The 25,235-nt window shown below is 42.3% G+C and overlaps 2 protein-coding genes across 6 annotated transcripts in view; one reads left to right on the plus strand and one right to left on the minus strand.

Annotated features, from left to right (window-relative positions):
- The window catches only part of pleca (plectin a), a 137,312-nt gene that overhangs the window by 52,623 nt on the left and 59,454 nt on the right, over nucleotides 1–25,235 (plus strand). Inside the window, exon 1 of one of the 5 annotated variants that reach the window (XM_080442128.1) lies at nucleotides 24,502–24,559. The exons of the other annotated variants lie outside the window; for them this stretch is intronic. Coding sequence (XP_080298254.1) covers nucleotides 24,517–24,559 — 43 coding nt within the window. The 5' untranslated portion in view covers nucleotides 24,502–24,516. Of the gene's footprint in view, nucleotides 1–24,501; nucleotides 24,560–25,235 lie in introns of those variants that run through there. 5 annotated transcript variants of the gene reach the window in all.
- Nucleotides 1,880–3,765, minus strand: LOC308094841 (solute carrier family 41 member 1-like; the record flags this gene model as incomplete). The annotated part of the gene is made up of 2 exons (XM_080441667.1): nucleotides 1,880–3,519; nucleotides 3,615–3,765. The coding sequence occupies 2 exons, from the start codon at nucleotides 3,763–3,765 to the stop codon at nucleotides 1,880–1,882; spliced, it is 1,791 nt and encodes a 596-aa protein (XP_080297793.1).

Consider the following 25,235-nt stretch of genomic DNA (forward strand, 5'->3'; position numbering starts at 1 on the left):
TAAGATCTGTATTGTAAAAAAAAATTACAATAGTGGTTTATTGAATGGTTTATTTTCGGTCTTTGTTTGCAACAAATCAGAACACACTTGTGTGCACTTACAAAAAGAAAAAATCACAAATGTATACATATTAAAAGTCAGCTCACACACAAAATCCAAACTCCAAATAGTCAAAGGGATTCAAATCATTGATTAAATATAATGCAAAAGAAATATAAAACATTGGCAAATATACAACCAGTAACCTTTCCTGTCTTAGTCTCCGGACTCAAAACCGGCAGACACAGGGGAACTGAATCAAGTTCAATTCCACAGCCGAAATTAATACTTGCGTCTATTAACTTCGGGGTGCAACCCACTTGTATCTTTTATTACTATTTTCCCGTTGCACAATGGTGAATGAACAGTCTCTTTTCTTCAGGCACTGTTAGTTTATTATAACTCCAGCAACATCAAACACATTTCAAGTTCACTTCACTTCCTCAACGTATACAGTACAATAGACAAATGCATACAACATACATACATACATAATACACAATACATACATACATAATACACAACACATCCAACATACATACAGACATACAAAAACCCATCTCTCTCCCAGCATCCCTCTCTCGCCCAACCAAATCCCATTCACAGACTCCTCTTAAAGGGGGCATACCCTCATTTTACAACGCTACCCCCACTACGGATGGCAATGTATCACAATTCCACTCCATCAGTGCAGTTAGAATGTACTTCACCATTATCTCAGCAGATAAGAGATAACATGACCCAAGGCAGACTTTTTTTTCCTTTTCAGGTAAGGCTTCATTGGTAGACTTAGCAAAGTGGCCATATTATTAATCAACTATAAAACAGATTACACCAGTGGTTACTGAACATATACTGGATAGGCATGCTACACCTCTCTGTTCGCCTGCTATTCATTTCAAGTAACATACGAATAACACTGCTCAGGTTCAGAATAGCAAAGCATGAGAGTAACCATTTGTTTGTACATACTGTGCAATCCACAAGTCCTTTTTTTTTCCTACCTAAGGAGTTCTGGGTAGAAGACTACCATCACTCCTGGTGAGATCAGGGCGTCATTCTTGCCCTTTTTCAGCAAAGAACTCACCACTAACTATGTTTTTATTTTAAACAGTTCAGTTCAGTCTGTCAGCCACTCCCCAACCTCCAGTCACCTGTCAACGGCGAGTCCCCTATACCACCGGCCAGCCTTGTGACTTGAGCCTTGAGTAAATTCTGCAAGACTGACAGGAATTCCATGATGTTTTCTTTCCACCTCACAACCATTGCCCAGTCCTTTCTCATGGCTGAATTCATCTGTAAATATATAAAAATAAATATTATATGTATGTATGTGTGTGTGCATATATATATATATATATATATATATATACACACACACACACACACACACACACACACACACACACACACACACACACACACACACACACACTCACATTGTCCAAATGAAAACGATAATGACGAACAAAAATTTTTTTGGAATGAAGGAGTAGCATTGTTTGCAGGACCCATGTTCAGGTGCCAGTCACACACCTGTGACTGGCACACACCTGCCAGGAGGTGTGTACTGGCAGGTCGCTCAAAACGAGAATGAATACCAAAAGAAGCAACCAACTGACTCTGGTGGTCGCTGTGTCCTTTTGTCTTGAGTGTGTGTTGTCCATTCCAGCATGCTGTGGTTGAGGTATACTCATCCAGATTGCTGCCTTGCTGGAAGCAGTTTCACAGAGATGGTATCAATTGGACGCCTGCGACACGAGGTGTGACGTGTGTGTTTCATGACGGTAGCTGTTATGACTGTTGACATCGAGTTCCATGAAAAGTGCAGCAGTGCAATTCATCCAGTAAGCCACAAGATCAGGAAGCACAGGGCCAGGAAGCCGGTCCCCAGTAGATCCCCAAAGGCTGTCAGGTAGGGGATGGAGTAGCTGTCAGGGTCTAGCCCATGGCCCCAATGCCAGTTGACCAACCAGTCAGCCAGGTAGAGCAGGATCATCACCTGCAGAAGTGCTGCAGTTAAGTAGGAGGCGACGAAGGTGAACGTTGGGTTAACTCCCCTCAGACCGGTGATGGTGAAGAGGAAGACCAGGTGTCCCGGGGCAACAAGGAGAAGGAGCATACGGGCCGAACGAGAGTTCAACTTGGCACCAAAGAAGGTGGTGCAAGGTGTGGGGAACCTCCTGGCATTGGGGTTTGGGGCTCCCATGGGAATGCCGTTCATGTGCAGATAGGTGGAGATTCTACTGGCTTGAATTGCGACTAGGTTTCCTCCCATCCCGTTGATAACTGGAGTGAAGACAGCCATGCCATTGAAGTGTGGATTGGAGACAGTCTTCTCTAGGATGAGACCACCAATACTGCTGATGAACATAGAGATCATGACAGGCCTCCAGCCTGAGTAAAGCACTTCCCTGGTGGAGGGGACTCTCTTAGCGATGAGCACCCACAAAGGACACAATGCCACGAACAGCATACACACTAACGGGTTGGCATAGTAATTGTTCTCTAGCTGCTTGTACAGTCCAGTTGAGATGCTTGCCAGCAGAGAAATGGTGAGGAGGTCTCCCAGGCTGGAAGCCAGGGGCGTGGCCACATTATCAGGGTTGATCCCCAACTTCCTTGATGCAATGATCACACCAATCATCATCAGCCCTAGCAGCAGAGAGGCTATGAATGCAGTGGCCAAGCTGGACGCACACAGCAGTACGGCATGATCCAGCCTGAACTGTTGCTCTGAGATAGAGCCCAAAATAACTGCAACTATAGCGGCAATGAAACCACAAACAGTTGCCTGGACCTGGAGGAGGGCCAAGTTGCCTATGATCCTCTGCCACGTGTCTTTGGCATGGTCCATCTGACCAATGTTAGCTGCTGTTGAGAGTCTTGAAGCCAGTGTCATCTCCAAGTCACCTTTGAGCCCCATTAGCCCTGGAATCATTATGAAGATATAGGTCACATCTGTAAACACCTTCCAGTGCTGAACAATGTCTAGTACATACCCCGCTGCCACAGTCCCGAACCCGGCCAACAGGAATGGAAACACTACCTGGTAAAGAATAGTAAAGGAGTTCTCGTTCAGAGGTTCCGGTGGTTCGGGGCTCCGGTCGGTGGTGCTGGTGACAATGCTCTCATTGCTCTGGCTGGCATTCACTACCATCTCTGACCAATTGTCGCCATCATTCTCACTCGCTCTGTCCGTGAAGGAGATGACTTCTGTGAGCTCGTATTCACCTCCAGTGGTGTTCTCATATCTAACCTTGTCTGGGTGCTTGGCAACGATGACCAACTGAACAGATCCATTCGAGTTAATGAAGGTCGGAATCATATGCACTCCCTCATTCTTCCTATCCATTACCCCAGAGGATATGCTGATGTCTAGAGAGGTTGTGGCGGGTGGTGGTGTAGGCTGAAGGAGGGTTGGAGGGAAACTTGCAGGTGGGGTGGTCAGGGGCAAAGGAACACCTTCCCCTGCCGCTCCTAGTGGTGCGATGGGAGACATGGAGACACCCTTGTCAAAGTTAGTGTGACCTAACCCTTCTGGGGACTGTTGAGTTCCAATGTATAGACCTGACGGAAGCTGTCCAAGGTAGTGTGATCTAACCTCTTCTGGGGACCTTGAAGTAGTGCTGTATAGACTGGATGCAAGAAGTTCTCTCCACTTCTCTCTGTCTCGCTGTCACTCTCGCTGTCACTCTCGCTGTCACTCTCGCCCTCGGTCGTCATCGGACTACTTTGCCGTCTAAAGGTTTCTACGACACCTTATATAAAAACAACACACTACAGAAACTGTCACCATGGACCCCTAACAATGTCAATTTGCGCAGGTGCCTTTGCAGTTCATTGAACAATCTTTCTCTGGCACTGGATCCACTTACTTCTAACAGAAACAGTTTTCTGCTGTTCTGTTTTCCATTGAAATAAAATGTGTTTTTGATTCATTAATCCAAACTTTCAGTAAGCGGGCGAGATAAGTGTAGTTGCGTGCACAATGTAAGATTTATGTTTTTTGCAGCAAACAGCAGAGTGACTCTGAAGGAGGCTAGCCGCAGGCAGGCAGACAGTTTGCGAGATTAGCGCCTGGCAGACACAGGCAGACAGACCAGAGGGGTCTGGTCTGTCTGCCTGTGTCTGCCAGGCGCTAATCTCGCAAACTGCTGCTAGTTTGCAAGATTAGATCCGGACAGACAGAGACAGACAGACATGGGTGAAAACATCATCTCCACCCTCGATCTCCATTTTAACCATGTTAGATTCATCGAAAACACCCATCCTTGGTCTTGGTGTCTGATATTGTCCTTCTAATGTGTTACAGATTTGTAACACATTTTTCATCAAATGATTTTTCATCAAATGACCAAATGTGTTACATTTTTGTGATTTCTTTCAAATCGGTCAATGACAACTATGTTATTTTTGTGAATTCGTAATATTAATAACACCCACCCTCCAGGCTATGGGATATCTATGGGTGTCTGCAAGGTTATGGAGTGGAACTAGCCAATCGACCACAAGCTGTCTCTCCGACATATGGGATCTATATTAGCCATTACAATTATAATTCTTCTGTCCCTCCACCTCAAGCCAGAAGGCTCCACATTGAAATGATAATTGCACACTCATCTGTGTTCAGTTCAATCCCATGTCTAGTGATCATTCATAAACACAACCTATCGTTATAAAGGGAAAAACCTCCATACCCCCGTCAGAAATTCCCCACAGCGCGTCACGGTAGCAATATCCAGGTATGAATTTAACCATCTGTTCCGTGCCATATTAGGGCATCGGCTTCCCGGATTAGCCTTTGATGTTGGCCAAGCTTTGTGTGTCATTTGTGCCGCTGTACCAACTTAAGTGATAGCGTGCACAGCAGTACTCCATTCTTTTATATTTATTTAGTTTATTTCAGGGTTTTAGTTTGTGAGATGTTGCGATGGACGGTGCATCTGACAGAAGGACCAAAGAGAAAATATTATCCTCCTGCTGTGGTGATGGGGCACAAGGTGTACTCGTTTGGAGGAAATGACATGGATGGTCTGATTGCGGTGCACGTCTTCAACACAGTGTCTTTGCGCTGGATTAAGTTGCCCCCAGCGACAACTGAGAGAGGAGAATGTCCCCCTGAGGTCCCCTCCATGTGCACAGGCCACACAGCTGGCCTGATAGAAGATAATATCTATATCTGGGGGGGCCGTACTTACACAGGGGAGGACAGCAACGTGCTTTATGCATTTGATGTTGACACCCACAGATGGTTTAAGCCCAAGACTTATGGGACTGTTCCTTGGGCGAGGCACTACCACTCAGCCTGTGTCTTGGGGAAGGTCATGTATATCTTTGGAGGATTAAATTGCATGACTCAATGTTCTAATGACATCTACAAGTTGGACACCACCACAATGGTTTGGGCTTTAATTAACACCAGAGGCACTCGGGCACCTGCTTCAGAATGTCACTCTGCCACCATGATCGGGACAAGGATGTTTGTATTTGGGGGCAACAATGACAACCACATCAGTGTGTTTGACACAAAGACCAGTTGCTGGCTGAGTACACCCTCTGCACAGCTTCATACAGAACAACGCGTGGGTCGATTAGCCTTTGCCCACAATGGAGAGCTGTACATATTTGGTGGCTACCACATCTTGAACTGGATCTTCATCGATTTAATATGGAAATTCAATCCAGAGACCTTCTGCTGGAAGAAGATTGAGCCAAAAGGAGAAGTCCTGTGTCCATGGATGTATAGGATGTACTGCTGCATGGTGGGAGATCGTATCATTCTCTTTGGCGAATATGTAAATGATGTACAGGTGTACATCTTAGACTTGAGTCCTAGTTTGAAAACGTTATGCAAGCTGGCAGTTATTCAGTATGGTCTGGAGCAGTCGGGACTCACGCACAACATCAGGTGGGAGCTGGCGGCCATGATTGCTGACAGCAGCAACAGAAGAAAAACAACATAGCCCACTTAAAAAAACTAAAATGTAAAACAAAACCAACAGTAAGCTCACAAAAATAATAAATAAATAAATTAGTTAACCCATTGAAAACTGGGACGCATCTGTGTCATTATTTTATTTTAGCTAAAAAGCACTATTTTACACTTTGGCTATTCAAAAATAGCAGATATACAAGCTCATAGCCCGGCACCGAGTGCCGCGCTATGAGCTTGTAGATCTGCTATTTTTGAAAAATCGTGAAAATGTGAAAATCTTTCAATATATATATTCTTTTAAAGCAATTTTTTTTACTCAAATCTTTGCTTCTGGGGGTCCCTGGAACAAAATATTTTGAGATGGGGGTCCGTGGCCAAATTCATATCATTTTGGGGGTCCTTGACATGAAAACCACTGATATAGAAACATACGTTTTTCAGAACCGATTTAGAAGACATTTTGCAGAATCGGAACCTCAGCCCTCAATGGGTTAATTAAAATTGATAAAACTAGATGACGATGACAGTGAATAAGTTCCAGGCAGTGGAGCAGAAGAAAGGGAACAAATATAAAAAGGCTCCCTTCATTCATATGGGAAAGAAAGCAGAGCACAGGAATGTGCTCACTGCTCAGTGATCCCCACCAGGACCTAAGCCGCATCATACAGGAGAATAGAGAACTCTACTACCATCTGAACAGTAGGTATGGCATACACAACACATAAGACATACAGAATTCCACAGCATTATACAGAATACAGGATTTTCAGGAACACTTTTTACAGAGATCACAACTGAGACGACCTACTGTAATGGATTGACAACACGCCACAGACTGGATTTCCTTTGCCGGTTATTTTCGAAGGGCTTTTCAGTTCTCTTCAGGCAAATACTACAATTCACAAGCTCTTACACTCTTTTTTTTTTGAGCACCCCAAAAGGTTGCTAATAAGTTGCTCTAGGAGAGATTGCATAAGTACAGTAGTTAGAGTAATGTTTCACACGTTTCCGCTCTTCACCACGCCACCCCATGCAGCACTGGTCTCCCAGCCCAGAAATGGCTTCATCTCGCACAGTCGTTCTCAACCTTTTTAGGCTGCAACCCCCCCCAAAATAATCATATTTGAACAGGGGACCCCCCCACCCTGACAAGCACTTGGAATTGTTGGCATTTATTTGTTTGACTCGGTCCCACAGATAGATCGTCTGTTTTCAAAAATGTTGCCTCTTATATTATTTGACATTTTGGCCAATGTTTGACCAGTTTTTATAGTATAGTTTGTTGATTACTTTTGATGCAGTAATGCAATTTTTTCTTTTCTTTCCTTTTATTTCTTTAGGTGTTAAAAAGGTCTTAAATTGTCACTTCGCTGTCATCTGGGGACCCCCCCAAAAAAATCATGTGGGGACCATCCATGGGGGTCCTGACCCACAGGTTGAGAACCACTGATCTAGCACAGCCAGCCCCTCTGGATTGCCCCCACTGACACAGCCCTCAGAGACAGATTGTCATGACCATGCTTATAAGTTGCATAGAAGTGTGAAAACCTTCCTGTTGAAGCAAGGAACTCTCCCACCCCAAGAGAGTAGACAACCAGTGCAACAGCAAAGACTGAGGCAATGTCCAGTATTAAGTATTAAGTAAAATCCATGTTCTCAGCAAGCAAATGACCTGATCTCATAATTTATATCAGTGGTTCTCAACCGTTTTCATTTCAAGTACCTCCAGTGTGATGTGCATTAGGCCACGGACGATTTTTTTTAAATCTCTGGGATGGGACCCCAATCACTGTACAATCTTCAGTGCTAATTTAACTGACATTAACAGTGTACAAATGTGCATCCATTTGTACACTCTGAGTTACAGACCCGTTAGGGTCCATTTGGACCCCTGGTGGTCCCCGGACCCGACGTTGAAAATCAGTGATTTATACAATAGCTTAAAAATAAACATAATAGATGTCTATTTACTGTAGATTATATTAATGTATTCATTATTACCAATGGTTGGATAATAAGGCGACAACGAACGCCGGTTGCTAATTTGTTTATGACATACACATACTGTAGCTTTATTTATTCACAAAGACAATGGGTAAATGGCATTGAATCAACACTATATGGCGTGCCTCCTGGCAGAGATTTGCGTTCTACTGAGCTCACCTTTATAGCGGATCTTTTCTTTTTGGGATTCCAATTATTCTGGTCTCTGTCTTGACTCGATCTCGAGTATCCCCCCTCCCCCAGGCTTGGTCTCGACTCAACACCCAAATCCCCCCTCAGTCTTGGTTAGTGAGTAACATCTTTTAAATCTCTTCAAGGGTTAGGGTGTCAAGTCCTTTTCTTAGTGTTTTTGCCTCATGTCAGTTCTATTTGTTTTTAATTTGATTTATCTTTATTGTTTTAATTGCGGTTATTTTATCATCTGTTTTATTTGCTGTTTTATGTCTTTATGGTTATATTGCTGCTCTTTTTTTACCTTGTTCTGTAAAGCACTTTGTTACCCTGTTTGGAAAAACGCCATACAAAAAGAATCATTATCCTCATGGTTGCATTTCATATGGTCCGGAAAACATCACAAGGACAACTTTAATTTAAAATAATAAAGGCTGTGTGCTCACAGTGCTATAAGATATTTTTTTGAAAATGGAAGTGAGGATTAAATTACCAAAGAAAAATAAAGTTTATCTGGTTCTGAAGTACAGCTGGCGATACGCTGTGGACAAGGGCAAAAATGTTATCACTCACACATTTAAATGTCATTCAAAAATGACAACTTTAGTTTTATCAGAGACTTATGAAACAACAGGTGCCACTTGTTTCAAATGCTTGAGAAGCTTTTGTAACGATACCGTTCATACATTTCATAGTGTACATGAAAGCTGTAGATGTGAAACTTTCAGGAAGATGTTACAGTATGTCGTCCAGATGGCCAATCATCCCTTAACCACTTAAATCCTATACTTTGTTGACTGCAGGCCCCCAGGGGTCTATACTTTAATCCCTCCTTTTTTCCCTCCACACCAAATTGCTACAAGATCACAACAAGACGTGCCGTGAGCTTGTAGATTGGCTAATTTCAAAGAATGTTTCGCCGAATTTTTGCCTATTTATGCCCAGAATAGGGATGCTAGAATCGTGTACTTAAGCCTCATGAACTGTATACCCTGTGGTACTGCGTGTTGCTATAGCGATTAGTTGTTAACTTGTAGATCAGCAAGCAACATTGCGCGATGAAGTCTAAATTAAGCTTTACCGGCCTATTATAGTGTCTGAACAGTCTGACTTCTGGTGCTGATACGGGTCGCACTGTGATCTGGCATTGGGCTACAAACTGGAAGACAGATATGAGTTCTCAGAGAAGGTACAGTATTAGATCCAGCCAAGCCAGTGCTAGTTTGTACTAAGGCGTTTTTTGTTTTAGTTTTTGTTGTCTTCATTTCTTTTATTTATCCAAGAAAAGCATGAGTTTATAGCAATGCTACACTGCCAAAGAATGTTAATTTAACTCAAAAGAGTGTAAAAATTGCACTTACAGGTCCATATTCTCTCTGAGCATTGTGAGCTTATAGATATTATTGAAAGAATACATATTTTTGGCCTGTCATTCAAAAATGACAACTTTAATTTAATCAGAGACAGACCAGGGACATGCCCCAAATAGGGGTGCCAGGATGAACGTAGTTACATGAACATTCACAGGATTTGGCTGTGTTTCCTAGTCATACTAATCTACCTACCGACACCTAGTAGTGGCTCCATATAGCCACGGTCTATGATTCACACCACTGGAAAAGTTATAGTAAACAGGAATCAGGATAAATACATATTGAATAGAATCACATTTATAAGGGAAAGAAAAGAAGAAGACTAAAAGTCCAGTAGTGGCCCCTAGAGGCCATGCTGCTCCTAAAACTGACTGACCACTGTGAGCCATTGTGAGACATTGTGCCATATTGTATATCGTTCGCGCGTCTTACTTGTGTATATTCACTGAAGGATTAACACAAACAACAGCACAAGTTTAAAAGAAATAAAATAAATAACCACAAAGCCTTTAGAAATTGTGGCCTTAGGATGGTGCTAGAGGAAAGGCCACAGGGTCACCAAAGTCGAGCAGGATCCATCCTGCAATCTGCCCATTATATTATGAGATTTATTATTATTTATTGTTCATTGATTGCGAGAGTCATGAATACGCTCAGCAAGTTTTAATACAGTCATGAATACACTCAGCAAAACTGTTTTGCATTTTTTGTACTACGTATATTTTCCACTTTTCGCTCAATATACTGTAGTAGTTCTTATAAATGTAAACCACATGCTGTTGATGGGTGATGTACTGGATGCATACTGCAGCATTTCACCCTGATGCCCCTACTTTGGGTCATTAAATTGTCAAATATACAGTAAGTGTTGTGATGTGACCAATGTGAGCTTATTAATCTGCTTTGTCCGCTATTCATCGCTAGACAAATGATATAGGGGTTAAGTGGTTAAACCCTTCATGTACCTACAGTACAGTATATTAAATTCACTGTGAGTGAGGAGGGCATGAGAATGGAGGTTATGACTAGAGCATTGTGACACATCATTTATAAGGAGATATGATCTCCTATACTCTCTCTCTCCATATATTTTTCTGTCTGTCTGCTCTCTTTCCTTTGATCGGTCGACTCCTCTCCGCATCCGCACCCAATCATATAAAGCTTTACTGCTGTTATTTACTGCTGCCTTATCAGCATTTTGACTAGCCAAAAATAGAAACATCCAAAACCAGTCTGTGCCACCACTTTCAGTTCCATGAGTTTGCTGATATTACGCTTGAATATCAGAGACACACATAAAATGCGAACACATTATCAAGGGACAAATCTTAAGCAGAGAGTTGTATCTTAAGCAGAGATGTATACTGAAGCTCAATGTTTAGACCTCAGCGGCATGTTCTAAATAACTGGCTGTTTCAAAGCCTGTTCAAGTTTTTTACCAAACAAATGTGCACAGCATATAAGTATACACTACACCCCATTTATTTCATTTGTCATTCATTGGATGTATTGTACATACATACATGTACTGTATGTTACATTGCAGCATTCTGTAAGCCTTGCAGTGTTCTGAACATTGTCCGAAGCCATCATCTGTCCCTCATCGTCATCATCAATCATCAGTCACATTTTTAACCACTTAAGCCCTATTTTATATTTAAAGCAGCACTATGTTTGGGGTATCAGCGGCCACTATGGACACAAATAACATGGCAGCCAACGTCTTTGACTTCATTACCCAAGAGTCTCTGCAAGCATGTCCAGCGAGGACGTGCTGTGATTGGCCAGTCTTTGCTTTGACTGGCAGTTCTGCCTTGGTGCCTTGGAAAATGCCAGGATGAAACTCATTGTCTCCCCTATACATAGTAATACAGTAAAGCCCCTAGCAGGGACCCCCCTGAATCTATACATTTATGGAGGGATGATTGTTCTTGCTTAAACATGTAACTTTATAATTAGTGGGACATAATATGCTATATAGTTGTTCAAAAGTTACATAGTGCTGCATTAAGCTATTTTTTTTTTTTGCCAATCTACAAGCTCGCATGAAGGCCTGCTATTTTCTTTTTTTGGAAATTTGGGGTAATCGTGAATTTTGTTGACAATCGATTATTATTATTATTTTTACCACAGTGTACCAAGAAGTAGCATCATGTCTGGTCTATTTCAGTCCTATTGTCTTTCATTGTGTTAGGTATTATTAGAATATATGGCCCGCTGGCCACTACTGTACCACCAGACATGCTTCCTCTTATTTGTTTATCTTTTCTCTCTGTACAGTTAGCCGGATGAAGGCTAAATGAGCTTATATTTAAAACTCCACTTACAACATACTACACTTCTAAAAGTAAAACTTTGCATCAATTGTATAATATAATATTTGATTAAATACAAAATACAATACAAAAAAAATCCTAAATGAAGAGAATAAAATAGGTTAACTTAAAGCTGGAATCACACCAGTCAGCAATAAAGCCTCAGGTGAGTGTATCCTTATTTTGACAATCAAGGGCTTTCTTTCCTGATATTCTTTGATGAATACCACATTTCTGGAACAAGCTCTTCAATTGCCATTGTGTCGTATTTTGCCTAATGTATAGTCTGTGGTATGATGGTGTCCTGTGCCAAGAATAGCCGATCTACAAGCTCACAACGCAACATATCGCGACATGTGGATACCCAGTGAATGAGGAACACACATCAACACAAGCCAACTGGACTTGTTTAACATACGTCGTCTTGATGTGTACCATACAGTAGAAGGTCTCAATTACTAATGACCTTTTATAGCCATCCCAAATGTGTTCATACTGTACTTGGGTGTTCCAAGTGACCTTTCGATGGCTCTATTTCTGGTCTGGGTCATCAAGTTTTTGTTACATTGCATTTTTTATAACTTACGCTTAGGATGCAGTCATTCATCATCACATGGCTGACATGTTGACCGCCCAGCAATGGAGAGTAGCAGGGCCACAACATGCGTTTGTCATGTATTTCAGCAGCACGAGATCATGAATGCCTTTACTGTGCTCATTGCTCTGGCTCTGAGCCAAGTACAGCTGCCTTCCCTTGGCCAGTTATTCAACTAATTGTCAAGTCTTTTGGTTAGTAAAACTTTCTCTGATCATTTATTGCTACAGTATATATATTTTTTCTACACATTCACTACTGTATTTTGGCCTTACTCTCATGAACAGCAAAGAGAATATTATGCTGATATACCGTATAAAATGGAATAGCTGATAGCTGTAGTCAAATCCAGTTAGTACTAGTGGACTTTTTGATTGATTGAATACTTTTTTAACAGTTTGCAAAAACAAGGCACGTGGCACAGATTTATACAAAATAATGCTAAATAGATAACCCAGATAAGCCCTCGGGCTTGTTTCCATTAAGGCCCTGTGTATTCAATTCATCGAGACATTTAAAGACAAACAATCAAAGCAAAAAAACATCATATATACAGTACGAGTAGTAATAAGAACAGTGGTGTGTATGTGTGTAGGGGGGGGGTCATTTCCAGTGATAAGCTTACACTTTTACTTTTTACAGGGGCCAGTTACAATTTGCAACCACCTGTTGGTGACACTTTGTTTTGCCTGTCAGTAGGGCATTCCACATTCTGGCGGCATAGCAGTATAGCTGACTAGCTACCTCTTTGTTCAAATACATACTGCTGTTCCTAGTGACGTGGCTATTTTCTTTAACATGTGTTGGAGTTATAGTCTAGCTATGTATGCTAAGCTATGAAAGGTACTGTATGCCCCAATAAACAGACTGTATAAGTTGTGGTTCGGACCCAGTATGCTTTTCGGATGGTGAAGCATTTACATTTTCTTCTTTACAATTTTTTGTTGCTCTCCTGAAGTATTCTTGAGCTTAATTTATCAGTACTTGCTGAGTTTGCATGCAGGTTCACAGAACTGTCCAGCTTCACTTTCACACAGTTATGCCTGGTTTACACTTAGTTGCGCATGAGTGTCGTGCACCAAAAAAAGCAGATCTACTAGCTCACAATGCGTCATGCTGTGACGTGTTGTGAGCTTGTAGATCCACAATTTTCGGTGTGCGACACCTGCGCACAAATGAACACACGCCTGTGACCAGTTTTATAATGTGCTTCACTGAGTTGTTGGGGATAATGTGGCATCCCAACAAGTATTTTTTCAGTGATACCCCTTTTCCACAGGCGTTCTTGTTTTCCCACCTAATTTATATATTTTTGGGGGCTTATTCTGCCTTTATTGATAGGAACAGTAGACTGACAGGAAATGGGGAGAGAGATGGGGGGGTGACATGCAGCAAAGGTCGTCGGATTCGGGAGTCGAACCTGCGACACGCCGTCTGGCTGGATTACCAGCCTAGGTGCCCAGACGGTTACGCCAACCGTCCGGGCCTTTCCCACCTAATTTAGAACCAATTCACAGTGTGTCCACTGAAAAATGATTCACACATCATGAATGTGTCACCAATGTATAACAGCAGTTCCTCCTCATGATCCAAGTTATTCAAATGACGCATGCGTTTCCACTTAAGATATTCTGTACATATCCTTCAAGGGCTTCCCTGATATCCAATATTGGTTCTCTTTCAAATATGCGTGCAAAGTTTACTTTGGGAAACTATAACTGCCATTGACAACTGAATTTCCCCCGCAGGATAAAATAAAATACAGGTCTATCTAGCTAGGCATTAATGCCTACAGCCTGATGATGTATCCTTGATTACAGTGGTTCTGCTTAAAACCGGTGGAAATGCGTCCGGTTTGCTAGAAAGCACCAAGGTTCCAAGAATCCTGAACGGAACCGGTGCTACAGTACAACCAAAGTTATTTTGGTGGAATAGGGGCCTCAGTGAAACATGTCACCTCTTCACAATCTCACTATGTCAACCATCCAGTTGCAAAACTCGCAACTGTTTGCTCCCACTGAGATTGCAACAGCTGGACCGTGGCTACTGTTACAGTTACAAGGCCGTTGGACATTTGGGAAATGCATTTCCTTTAGGGTATTTGATTGGTTGCCAGCTTTCTCCCTTACCATGATGATTTATTTTTTTGTTTCAAGCCTGAGTAGTACACTGTACACTGTAAACATGTACTCAAATGTATTTGGCATAGGTTATATTTTTAATTGTTGTTTGTTATCTGCTTTCAAACATAGTAAAAGACAAAATAATAAAAGAGGAAAAAAGTGGCACACACTCTGGCTTCATATGCAGTAAATTTAATGATGATGTTATAGCCTACAGTCCTTCAAAATCATCAAATTTGTTGATTTTGAAGAAGACCTGTAGGTCGAAACGTCATTATTAAGGTTACTGCATATGGATCTAGAGTGTGCAACAAATTTTTCTTCTTTTAAGTTTATTCCCAGTCATCAGCACCTCACCACAACCTTTGGTGTTACCTGCTATAAGGACAAATAAGCGCCACCATGGCAAAACTTGCCTCGAGCCTTTGGTTAAATGAAGGCCTTTCTCTGGTAAGCCAGGCACAGCGGTTGGCATGGGCATGCAGATTCCTATTAATTACCAGAGGTCAGAATGAACAGCCTGTGTGCAGAAAAAAGGAATTAGGAGTAAAAAAATACAGTATGTGACATTCTGATTGTAGAATGGCTTCTACTTCTAAAAGTCTAGAAGTTAGTGTAATTAATATATGTAGTACATGTACTTTTGTGCAGTATAGTTAAGCGAACCAATTTTGCTAGTTGTCCACGTGTCAAACTCTTGGGATCTGTTCAGACCAGTTTAACAGACAACTTGGAACCTCTCTGACATTCTGCACACAGCCTGTTTTGCAGCATATATTTGCATAAGTGAACACATTATCTTCAAGTTAAAATGTGAACTTGAGATTAGCCAAGCTGCATGTCAGGGTCAGCATTTGTGAAGATAATTCCTTTTACCCACCCTGAACAAGTATATAGGCATATTAGGACTCTATTACACAATGTATGTCACTCTCAAGATCAATTTGTACCTATGACCTAATTAATATCTCAAGAAAAAGATTAGGAACTTCCATAATACATAACACTGTAGCCCCAAAAGTATTTTAAATGTACAGTGTACAATTCAGTATGAATGCCCCCAGTTATAGGGTCGGAGTGGAACATGCTGTTCCACTGCAGAGCTCACATGTGCTCGCACTGACATACATGTGCACATGCATGTACAGTACACATAGAGGCAACTTGTTAGCATAGTGTTGAGGCAAACTTTTCCCAGTTTCATAAAGTACCACAGCTTGTATTTTCCCACCTGCTCTGTAAACAGAGAGTTTGCCCCATTGTTGAAACTGCTTCAAACTTCCTTCACAATGGACAGAGAAGGGAATGGACATTTCATTTCAGTGTCACTTGGCCTGTTACTTAAGTTAAGTTGAGTGAGTGCAAAAAGAGATTTAAAGTTAACTGTGTGATGTTTGTAGGGAACTGAATTGTGAATATATGCTACTGTTAAGCACAGGTCTTCTACTGTATATGTGAGCTTTATTCATGTGTTGGACTCCTGCCCATTCTGCTCGGGGCTCCCTAAAGGGGGTGTGTCGAGGCAGTGGAGGGGGAGGGGTGCCCCTTTAGGTACACAGTGTACGAACACATGTGCTCTAGTGCTGAGGGGGTGTGTCACTCTCTCTACCTCTTTTGCGTTCCCTTCCTGCTTGGCTCCCTTTTTTCTATTGCTTTCCTTGCATCCCACATGCTCTCGCTCACACACACACACATACACATACTTGGCTTCTCCCCTTTCTCTCTCTTCTTTCTCGACTCTCGTCCGGGCTGCTTCTCCTTCGATCAGAGACACATAAAAAGGTAGGAGGGGTTGTGAGCATTGCTGTTTCTCTGTGCTGACTCATGTGTTTTGTTTTGGTAGATCAATACCTTGTAACTTCTGATAGACATTGATAGAAAAAGAGCAATTCCAAGAGTTGTGTTTTAGTCATAGATGGTGCATGTGATGTTGTGGAACTGCACAATTCAGCAGGCAGAAGTATTTGATGAAGAAAACTTCTTTATGTTTGATTTGTTTTTGTGATGTCTCAGGACATTGAGAGCTATAGTATTTGCTATCCTATATCTGGGTGTGACAAGTTTGCTTTCTTTTGTTTTGAAAGTTGATTAGGCCCTTGAAGAAAATTTAAGAAGACAAAATGGTGGCCGGAATGGTAATGCCCTTAGCCCACTTGAGGGCCATCTATGAGCTCCTCTTCCGGGATGGTGTCATGGTAGCGAAGAAGGACGGCCGTCCTACGTGCATGCATCCAAACCTTGAAGGCATTGCCAACATAAAGGTGATTCGTGTCATGGGCTCACTCAAATCCAGGGGCTTTGTCAGGGAGACCTTCGCTTGGAAACATGCTTACTTTTATCTTACCAATGAGGGCATTGTGTACCTGCGTGAGTACCTGCACCTGCCCCCCGAGATCGTTCCTTCGTCCCTGCAACGTGTGCGTCGCCCTGCCTTCACCCTGGACGTGATGCGACGGGCTAATCGGGTGGGGAGTCAGACTGTGGAAGGCCCCACATCCTATGTTCCCAAACCCAGGGGAGTTGGAGAGAGCCAGGAGGGCATGATGGACCGCCAACGCTACCGCCACAAGAGACCCGGGGAAGAGGAAGAGGAATCTGACAAGCCCCAGTTCAGGGGGGGGTTCAGGGGCTCCTACCAGTCCCGTGCCCCTCCTGGAGAGCCTGGTGCTCAGACCCAGACTTTCTTCAGGAGAGGCCAGGGCCTCCGTAGAGGCGAGGAGCGAGGCGAGGAACGCATGCCCGAGGAGGGCCAAAGGAGAGGTTTCAGAGGCTCCCAGTTTTCTTCTGAGAGTAGAAACGCTGCCCCAGTTAGAGAGCCCAAACCACCAACCTCTCGAGTCTCAGTGATCCCCAAGGAAGTTTCAGTGGCTTTGCCACCAGTGTTCATTCCTGAACCAACCCCTGAAGTTGCTCCAGTGGTCATCCCGGCAGAGGAGCCAATACCTGAAGTGGCTCCAGAGATCTCTGATGAGGTTCCTGCTGTTCACCAGGTCCTTGAACCAGAGGAACCAATCTCTGAGGTACCTGTTGTGACTTCCAGCACACCAGAAATCCCTGCAGATGAACCAGTCTCTGTAGTCCCTGTTGAGGCTCCCAGCACACCAGAAATCCCTGAGGAGGTTCCACAGGCTCTGGAGCCAGAGGTGGAGCCAGAGGTCCCAGCTCCAAGTGTGGAGGATGTCGTGGAGGAGGAAGTAGTTCAAGAGGTTGTTTCTGCTGTGCCACCTGAGGTCGCTGAAGAGCCTGAGCCTGTAGAAGAGACAGTATTGGAAGAAGAGGGGGCTATAACCCAAGTGTCTTCAGAAGAATTGAACCAAGATGTGTTGGGAGATGGCAAGGAGGAAGAAGAGGAAGAGGAAGGAGATGAAGAAGAAGATGATGACGATGATGATGAAGAAGACGAAGAAGACGACGAAGAAGAAGATGAACCTAAGCCAGTTTTGCAGGAACCTGCTGAAGTCACTGAAGAGATCATTACTGAAGTTAAGCTTGATGAAGACTCCCAACCAGCCCCCTTGGTTGAACCCAAAGTAGAGGAAGTGGTCACCGAGGCAGTGTCCACTGAAGACACTCCTGATGTTCCTGTTGAGGTTGAGATTGACATCCTGGAAGAACCCAAAGAGCTTGTAGACAACGAGTTAGAAACCCACGTCCCTGCGGCCAAAGCTCAGACCCCTGAGTCAGATTCTGACTATGAACTACCAAGCCCTCCATCGCCAGTCGCTGATGACTTCACAAACCTGTCGGCGGAAACAGGAGTGAACCCTAATGCTGTTTGTCCTGAAAGTTCCAGTATGCAGATTACCCAGGAAACAGTTACAGTAGTGGAGGAACCAGATGTCTCCCAAGTCGCCTCCCAGTCCCATACCTACGTACAGATGTCCTCCTCCTCAGTGATGGTTTCCAACATGGTACCTGAGCTTGGACTCGAGCAAGAGAAGGCTGAGGCCTTTGAGGGACATTTTGCCAGCCCCTTTGTCTCCTCTGATAGCTCCATCGCTGACCTGAAGAGCAATCTGCCTCATGGAGACTGGGGCTTCCTCACAGAAGACCCCAATGAGGAACAGGAGGTCAAGAAAGTCTGGCCAGACTCCATGGAAGGTTCGAGCCCATTCTAGTTCCTTTTCCCTTCTCCTCTCTATTCCTTCCTCTTCCTGTCTTTTCCTGAAGCACTGACAACATTCAGGCGTTGCTATGGGTACTCTTTCTGTTTGTGAATGTGTGGGAGGGTGAATGCGGGATAATTTGATTTAGTAGTGATACAAATAATGGCCTTGTCATTTTCGATAGAGCTAAACAATAACCAGACTGCTAATTGAATGTCATCTTTAGGATGCATGATGAAGAGCATTGCTCTGTTCTGCTACTGCTTGCTTGCATGCTGCATGCTGAATGCCTAATGTAAAATGTTTATATTTTATATAAAATGTTAATCCAACTATTTTCTCACCCAATTTTATTTACAGTACATGACCATTTGCATTTACGAATTGCCTTAGATAATGTGCTTGTAGAATTTGTTATTGTGTTCTGTTGTGTCTCAATGTTCAGAGGATTGCCAAGATGCTGGAGATTTTCTACACATTTTCTCATTCTGCATATATTCAACATGCACACTCACACTTTGAAACTCACACAGAGGCCAACCTGAAACCATAGATACAATAGTATAGGACAATTGGTATAAAAGTATAAAAGTACTTTTATTTCTGCATTTGGCAGTGCTACTTTGGGCTGTTTCAGTGGCCACGTGCGTACAGTAGCTGTGCTCAAAAAAGGAATGGAGCTTTAGTGTAAGTTGAGCTGTGCCGTACCGTACTGCACTACTGTGCACTGTATTCCGGGTTCGATTTGCTGGGGGGATGGGGTTAAATCCATGCCTCTTTTCCCCCTCTGGTCATCCATCATGGTCAGACTGAATGATGTTTATGTTTGATAATATCACAGTTTAACAATTTCATAAAACCCTGTGTCCTTAACTTCAGCAAATTTTCAAAAATCGTAAACATTATACACTTTTTAAATAAAAATATTAAAAAGCACAAATTGCCGATCTACAAGCTCTCGGCGTGTTGCAATGCGACACGTTGTGAGCTTATAGATCGGCTATTTCTGCTATTTGTTTTACAACAATGTATATAGGGCATAAGTGGTTAAGAAAATGTACCCACCTCCCCCTCTGGTTTCTTTGCAAATCGAACCCTGACTGTACTATGTGTGCTTATCCAGTGCCCCCCCCTCCCCTCCCCTCCCCTCCTCTCCCCTCCCCTCCTCTCCCCTCCCCTCCCCCTACATCTGCTCCTCAGTGTGCCCAGTGATGCTACAAGTCTGTTCTGTTTTATGTACACTGCAAATATTTACAAAGGCATACTTTCTCCTCGCTGCTCTCTACTCCTGCTCTCCCCCACTCTCCTGAGTGGGGGAATGATTGAGAAAGCTGTAAAAATGCAGGTTACGTAATAAGTGCTAGGTGCTATATTGTTTGTCAAATAGTTCTGCAGATGTTTATTTTACTTAGAGCTAGAAAGAATTTTTGCACGCCTGAAGTGTGCATACTATAGAACAAAAAAAACACCGTGACCCATTAAGACCTGAGGCTGTTTCTTCAAATGCATTCTAAATCCTAACAGTTTTCTGAAAAACCTATGTTGCTATGTATATCGTTGCTGTCGGGCAGAAACCTCTTATCTCCATATTTTAACTTTTTGGGGGAAATTAATGCCTTACTTGATCATACTAGAGCGTCACACAAAAATAGCAGATCCACAAGCTCGAAACGTGGCGCGAAGCCACGCGTTTTGAGATCTGCTGCTTTTGCTACTTTAGAATTTGAATCTGAAACTGAAAAGTAACTGTTTTGGACATACAAGGTTTCCACCCGACATAGACGATATATAGCTCAAATCTAAAATGACACAGATGCTTTCCCGGTTTTAATGGGTTAAAGGTCAATGCCAAAAAAAATAAAGAATCCTGTACACTCTTCACTTGTACTGTTGTTAAATAGGTGCAATAATTAGGTTAGAAGACCTTCATCACGTGAGGATTCTTGCCTGATGAAGTTCTATCATACCTCTGATGGTGAGAAATACATGCCACGTTGAGTTTGTGGCGTGAGCACATATTTGATGATGTACGTGCAAAGATGCAGGTGTGACTATCAATTACAGTAATAGAATGTCAATTCATTACTTAACTTGACTGGTTGCTTTGCACTATAATCTCTTGATGGCACATGATCAGTGTATTAATTGTAGAGGTACCACTTTTGGTGTGTGCTACGTATGTGTTAAGGGGGTGTAAATTATATTATGATTTTATTTTAATAAGTGTTAAATAGCTCTACATTCCAATAGTAATAATCATGCTATATGATTCTCTTAAGTAAACAGAAATGTATTGGTACTGGAACACTATCAAATTGAAGCTGATGAATGATCTTTGTGGGGTTCTCTCTCCTGATTGGATACGATTGGTATGCCGACCTGGAAATATATTTTCTGTTTACTAAAGAACTGGAGAGATGGGGAGACCTGTTACTGAACAAACACTCTATAGCAATGATTATTATCTAGAGCTTTAACTTCTTTTTACAAAAACATATCACTTACACCTCTATAAAGGACCTACTACCTAGTACTAGGTCTGCAAAAAACGGTCATAATATACTACAGTACAGTATGTACCTTTGTACCTGTTTCATACGGTATGTTTTAAACATTAAACATTTAAACATCACACACAGAAGTAGTGGCGCCGCTTATCCATTCTTTTATTTTAGAGCCATTAGAGCCATTGCATCAACTTTAAAAAATAAATGTATCGATCTGGAAATAAATAAAATAAATAAATAAATAATATACATACACTTCCAAAGTATCCATTTGGAAGAATTACTGTGGGTAAAATGAGAGTGCTCTACTGAACTGTCATGGGTGATTCATTGAAATGCAGTATGAAGTTATTTTCACTCATCTTTAGAATTTGCATAGCAGGAATGCAAAAGCCCCTCGTGATGCATGACAAGTGACATGCTATATCACTATGATCCTATTAGTTTATATATATATATATATATATATATATATATATATATATATATATATAATTTATTTATATATATATATAATTTATTTATGAAATATGCCCATAATAGGGACTCTAGGGTTCATGTTAATTAGTGTAATGCAGTACTCTGTATATTATATATATATATCACAGGATAAGCACCATCTCTAGTCACTGTAATATAAGGAAAAACATGTTCACAGTACACGTACACTATCTTACTGTTATCTTTTAAAACCCTTCCAGAGGGTTGCTGTCCCAGGAAAATGTAATCTAATCTCATTTTGGTTATTGGTGATTGATCTCAGAGGTTTTAACTCACAGTTTTATAAGATATTGTCTGAGAAATGCTTTATCTTGAGATGAGTTGCACCTCAAAATCCTGGTGCTTTGTGTTGGAACTGAATCAAGGCTTTTGTCACGTCAGATCCAGGGACAGATTTTTACTGCAGGTTCTAGTTGTGGTCTGTATTCATTCCAGATAAACAAGTCTTGTATATGGCCGTTGCCTAGTTTGTGTGCTTCCTGCTCAGCATATTTCTATATTCCAGCAGGGATGACTGAAGATGTGATGGTGGTACTGCTGCCCTCTGCTGGGACATTAGCACATGTACTTTACTAGAGACCATGTGCCTTGAAGCACATGGTCCTGTAGAGTCTACACAGTGTACAAATATAGTATACTCTGCATACTTGTATGTGGCACTTTTGTGTGGCACAGATTTTTTCCACCCCACAATTTACTTACAATTTTAGCTGTGAATTTTGTGAAGTTTTTCTTTTAGTTTTAGGGCTTTGGTGTGTATACATGGTTGGGGGGTGTATCGAACCTGTGGCTTACTAAGCACAAGGTCAAGGCCACCCTATTGTCAGAAACACGCAGTATTGAATTTCCATCTTGTACTAGTTCGTACATGAATGTATCGTCTTTTCTTTTCTTCTTTGTGAATGATTGTAATGAAGAAAGTGATGGTTTGTAGGCAGCATTTTTCGCACTAGCCCTGCATCGAATTGTTCGCTGACCCTCCCTGGATGCACGGCCTGCCCGAGAACTTTCCATTCTCAGGGCTGATGTATGACTAAGCAAAGATCGGGAAATCTGAGTCCAATTAAGCCACACTCAGCTTTTCCTGCCTCCCATCCCGTGCCTCCGTGAGAGAGGGCAAAGCTGCAGAGCGCTCCAGATGGGAACATGTGGCAGTTGCCACCTTAAATCTGGCCTGCAGTACTCCCTGTTTAAGCCCAGCCTGCTGTGAACGTTAAACTCCAACATTTAGAAGGGCTGTGCATACTGTAAATGCAGTGACAACAGTAGCACATAGCTAGAGCTTTAGTTAGTCTCTAGTATTTTCGGATACATTTACAATGCAAGTGATAGGTTAAGATTAATTAAGAGAATTCAACACCAAGAAGCATGGCTGCTACCATGGAAATTACTCATGTCATAGACATCATGGAAGCATTGATCCAACAGGGCCAAGGTAGGAAGCATTTACTATCCGTACACTTCTGTCTTCTTACCAAGAGATGTCACCACCACATAGGAATGCGGGGCTAGTGCGGGGCTAGTGCGGGGCTAGTGCGGGGCTAGTGCGGGGCTAGTGCGAAAATGCTGCCTACAAACCATCACTTTCGTGATGGTAGTAGTCTTGGCTTGGGATGAGATACTGTAGGACCAACGAGCGAGCATGACACAGGCACTCTAATCTACTGTAAGATGCACACAGCCAGTGTATCATCAGTTATAAGTAAGGGCTTTTGACAAAGCATGTGCTTTTTAGAAATCCTTAAATGTTTACTGTAGTGCACATTTGTAATTGGTGCTTGGCTTGTTGTACCTCCCAAATATATTCCCATGCATTTATTGCAACCGTAGACTTACTGCATATAGGGAGTAAGACTGAAGCAAATTATAGCTCATAGCTTTCTAAGACTTTGAGTAAAGACCCATGCTGTGTCTGTGGGTGTCTGGGATCAGGTTCCCTGGTGTTAAATGCAGGGGGCGTGGGCAGGGGGTGAGGCCTGACTGGCTGGTCCCCCAACCTCTCTCTACCAATAGCACTCTGCCTCCTCATCATGGGTAATTTGCGTGCATTTACAAAAGTGAGGGTCATTCCTATGGGGTGCCATATATAATATAATGTACAGCTATATAAATAGCATGCCCACAATGACTAGAATCTGTTGCCTGGGCCTTGTCTAAACACATCATTACAAGTTTATTTTGCTCATTATTTCTAATCTAACTTTTGATTATATAAAGTAGCACTTAATCCCAATTTGTAGAGGGTTTTTGATTACTTTTTGATTACTAGTGCCGATTTAAATACATTGATGTGCAATGCTATTAAAGCCCTCAAGTTGTGTACCAGAGCCACTGCTCTGACTAGTACATAAACACAATATGACAACTTATTGTGGGTGTCACACGCGCAGTACATTGTGATTGGCTAGTCTGCGCTCATGGGGATACATTTTCAATAATTTCCAAGGTTTTTTTTGGTCTCCCACAGACAGACCTTTGTTATGGTAGCCGGCTGGCAAATCCATGTTTTCCGCTCTTTGTCTCCATCCTGTAAGAAAATGTGTCCCCTAGTATTTACACAGCCCTGCAAATGGCTCTTATCCAGTAGTGTTCGTCAGAGCACCAGAGATATGCAGTGTTTCCACTGCGAACGGAACAAATTAAATCCAACTTGCGGGGCTGTCTAGTTTTTATTTCCCAGCCCGCTTCCAGACTTTCTATCCCTTCTTTCTTTTTTCTTCCTTCATTCCTTCTCAAGCACGCCCCCCTGGTTTTGATCAGTGTGCAGTGTCTTGAGGTCAGATGTGAATCCTTGCAGTATTAGTTCAGAATAATGCTTGAAAGACACGAACGGGCTGAGTAAAGATGGACCTTTGCTGTTGTTCTTGTTGTCGAAAAAAAACACATGGTAAGTGGATTATTTTATTTGTGTAGTAGTTACAGGCCCTATTCTATTGGACTTTGTGTCATTGCTCTTGAGGATGCTTTGAGAAGGTGACAGTAAGGGAAACGTGGTGATGCAAGCCACCTGTCCCATTCCCTGTATTGGTACGTTGTTTTTGGTACAGGATGATTTTAAATCAAAGTTAACGTTGAGTTTCCAGTCATTCTACCTTAAACTACCTTGTTACTCTGAGTGTTGTGAAGGTCATTACTAGAGCTTATTATTGTTTTGATATTTTGACTGATGTCAAAATTACTTTTTTTGTGATAGACCTACTACTCTTACATTGGAATGTGCTATTAAACAATACTTGCAGTCAATGTGAGAACATAGGACCTCTACTACCGTAGGGGGTGATTGAACAAGCATCCCATGTGTGGACAGTAGAAGTGGGCGGACTCCACCCTTGTGGGAGTGGTAGGAGAGGTTAAAGTGCTGTAGCCAAACATCTGTATTTATTGCTTTTATTCCACTGCTTGATATTCACTCTACACACCGTACTCTCTTTCATTCTCACTTTTATAACGGTCCAGATATTTGTCTCAAATGAGAGCTTCCTGATTATTACCTGGCAAATTAACCCGGTCAGCATCGAAGCACATGGTCCTTGCTGCATTTGTCGCTTCTTAATTATCTCAAC

Source organism: Gymnoscopelus braueri (assembly GCF_963280865.1).
Source record: "Gymnoscopelus braueri genome assembly, chromosome: 11".
Classification (NCBI taxonomy): domain Eukaryota; kingdom Metazoa; phylum Chordata; class Actinopteri; order Myctophiformes; family Myctophidae; genus Gymnoscopelus; species Gymnoscopelus braueri.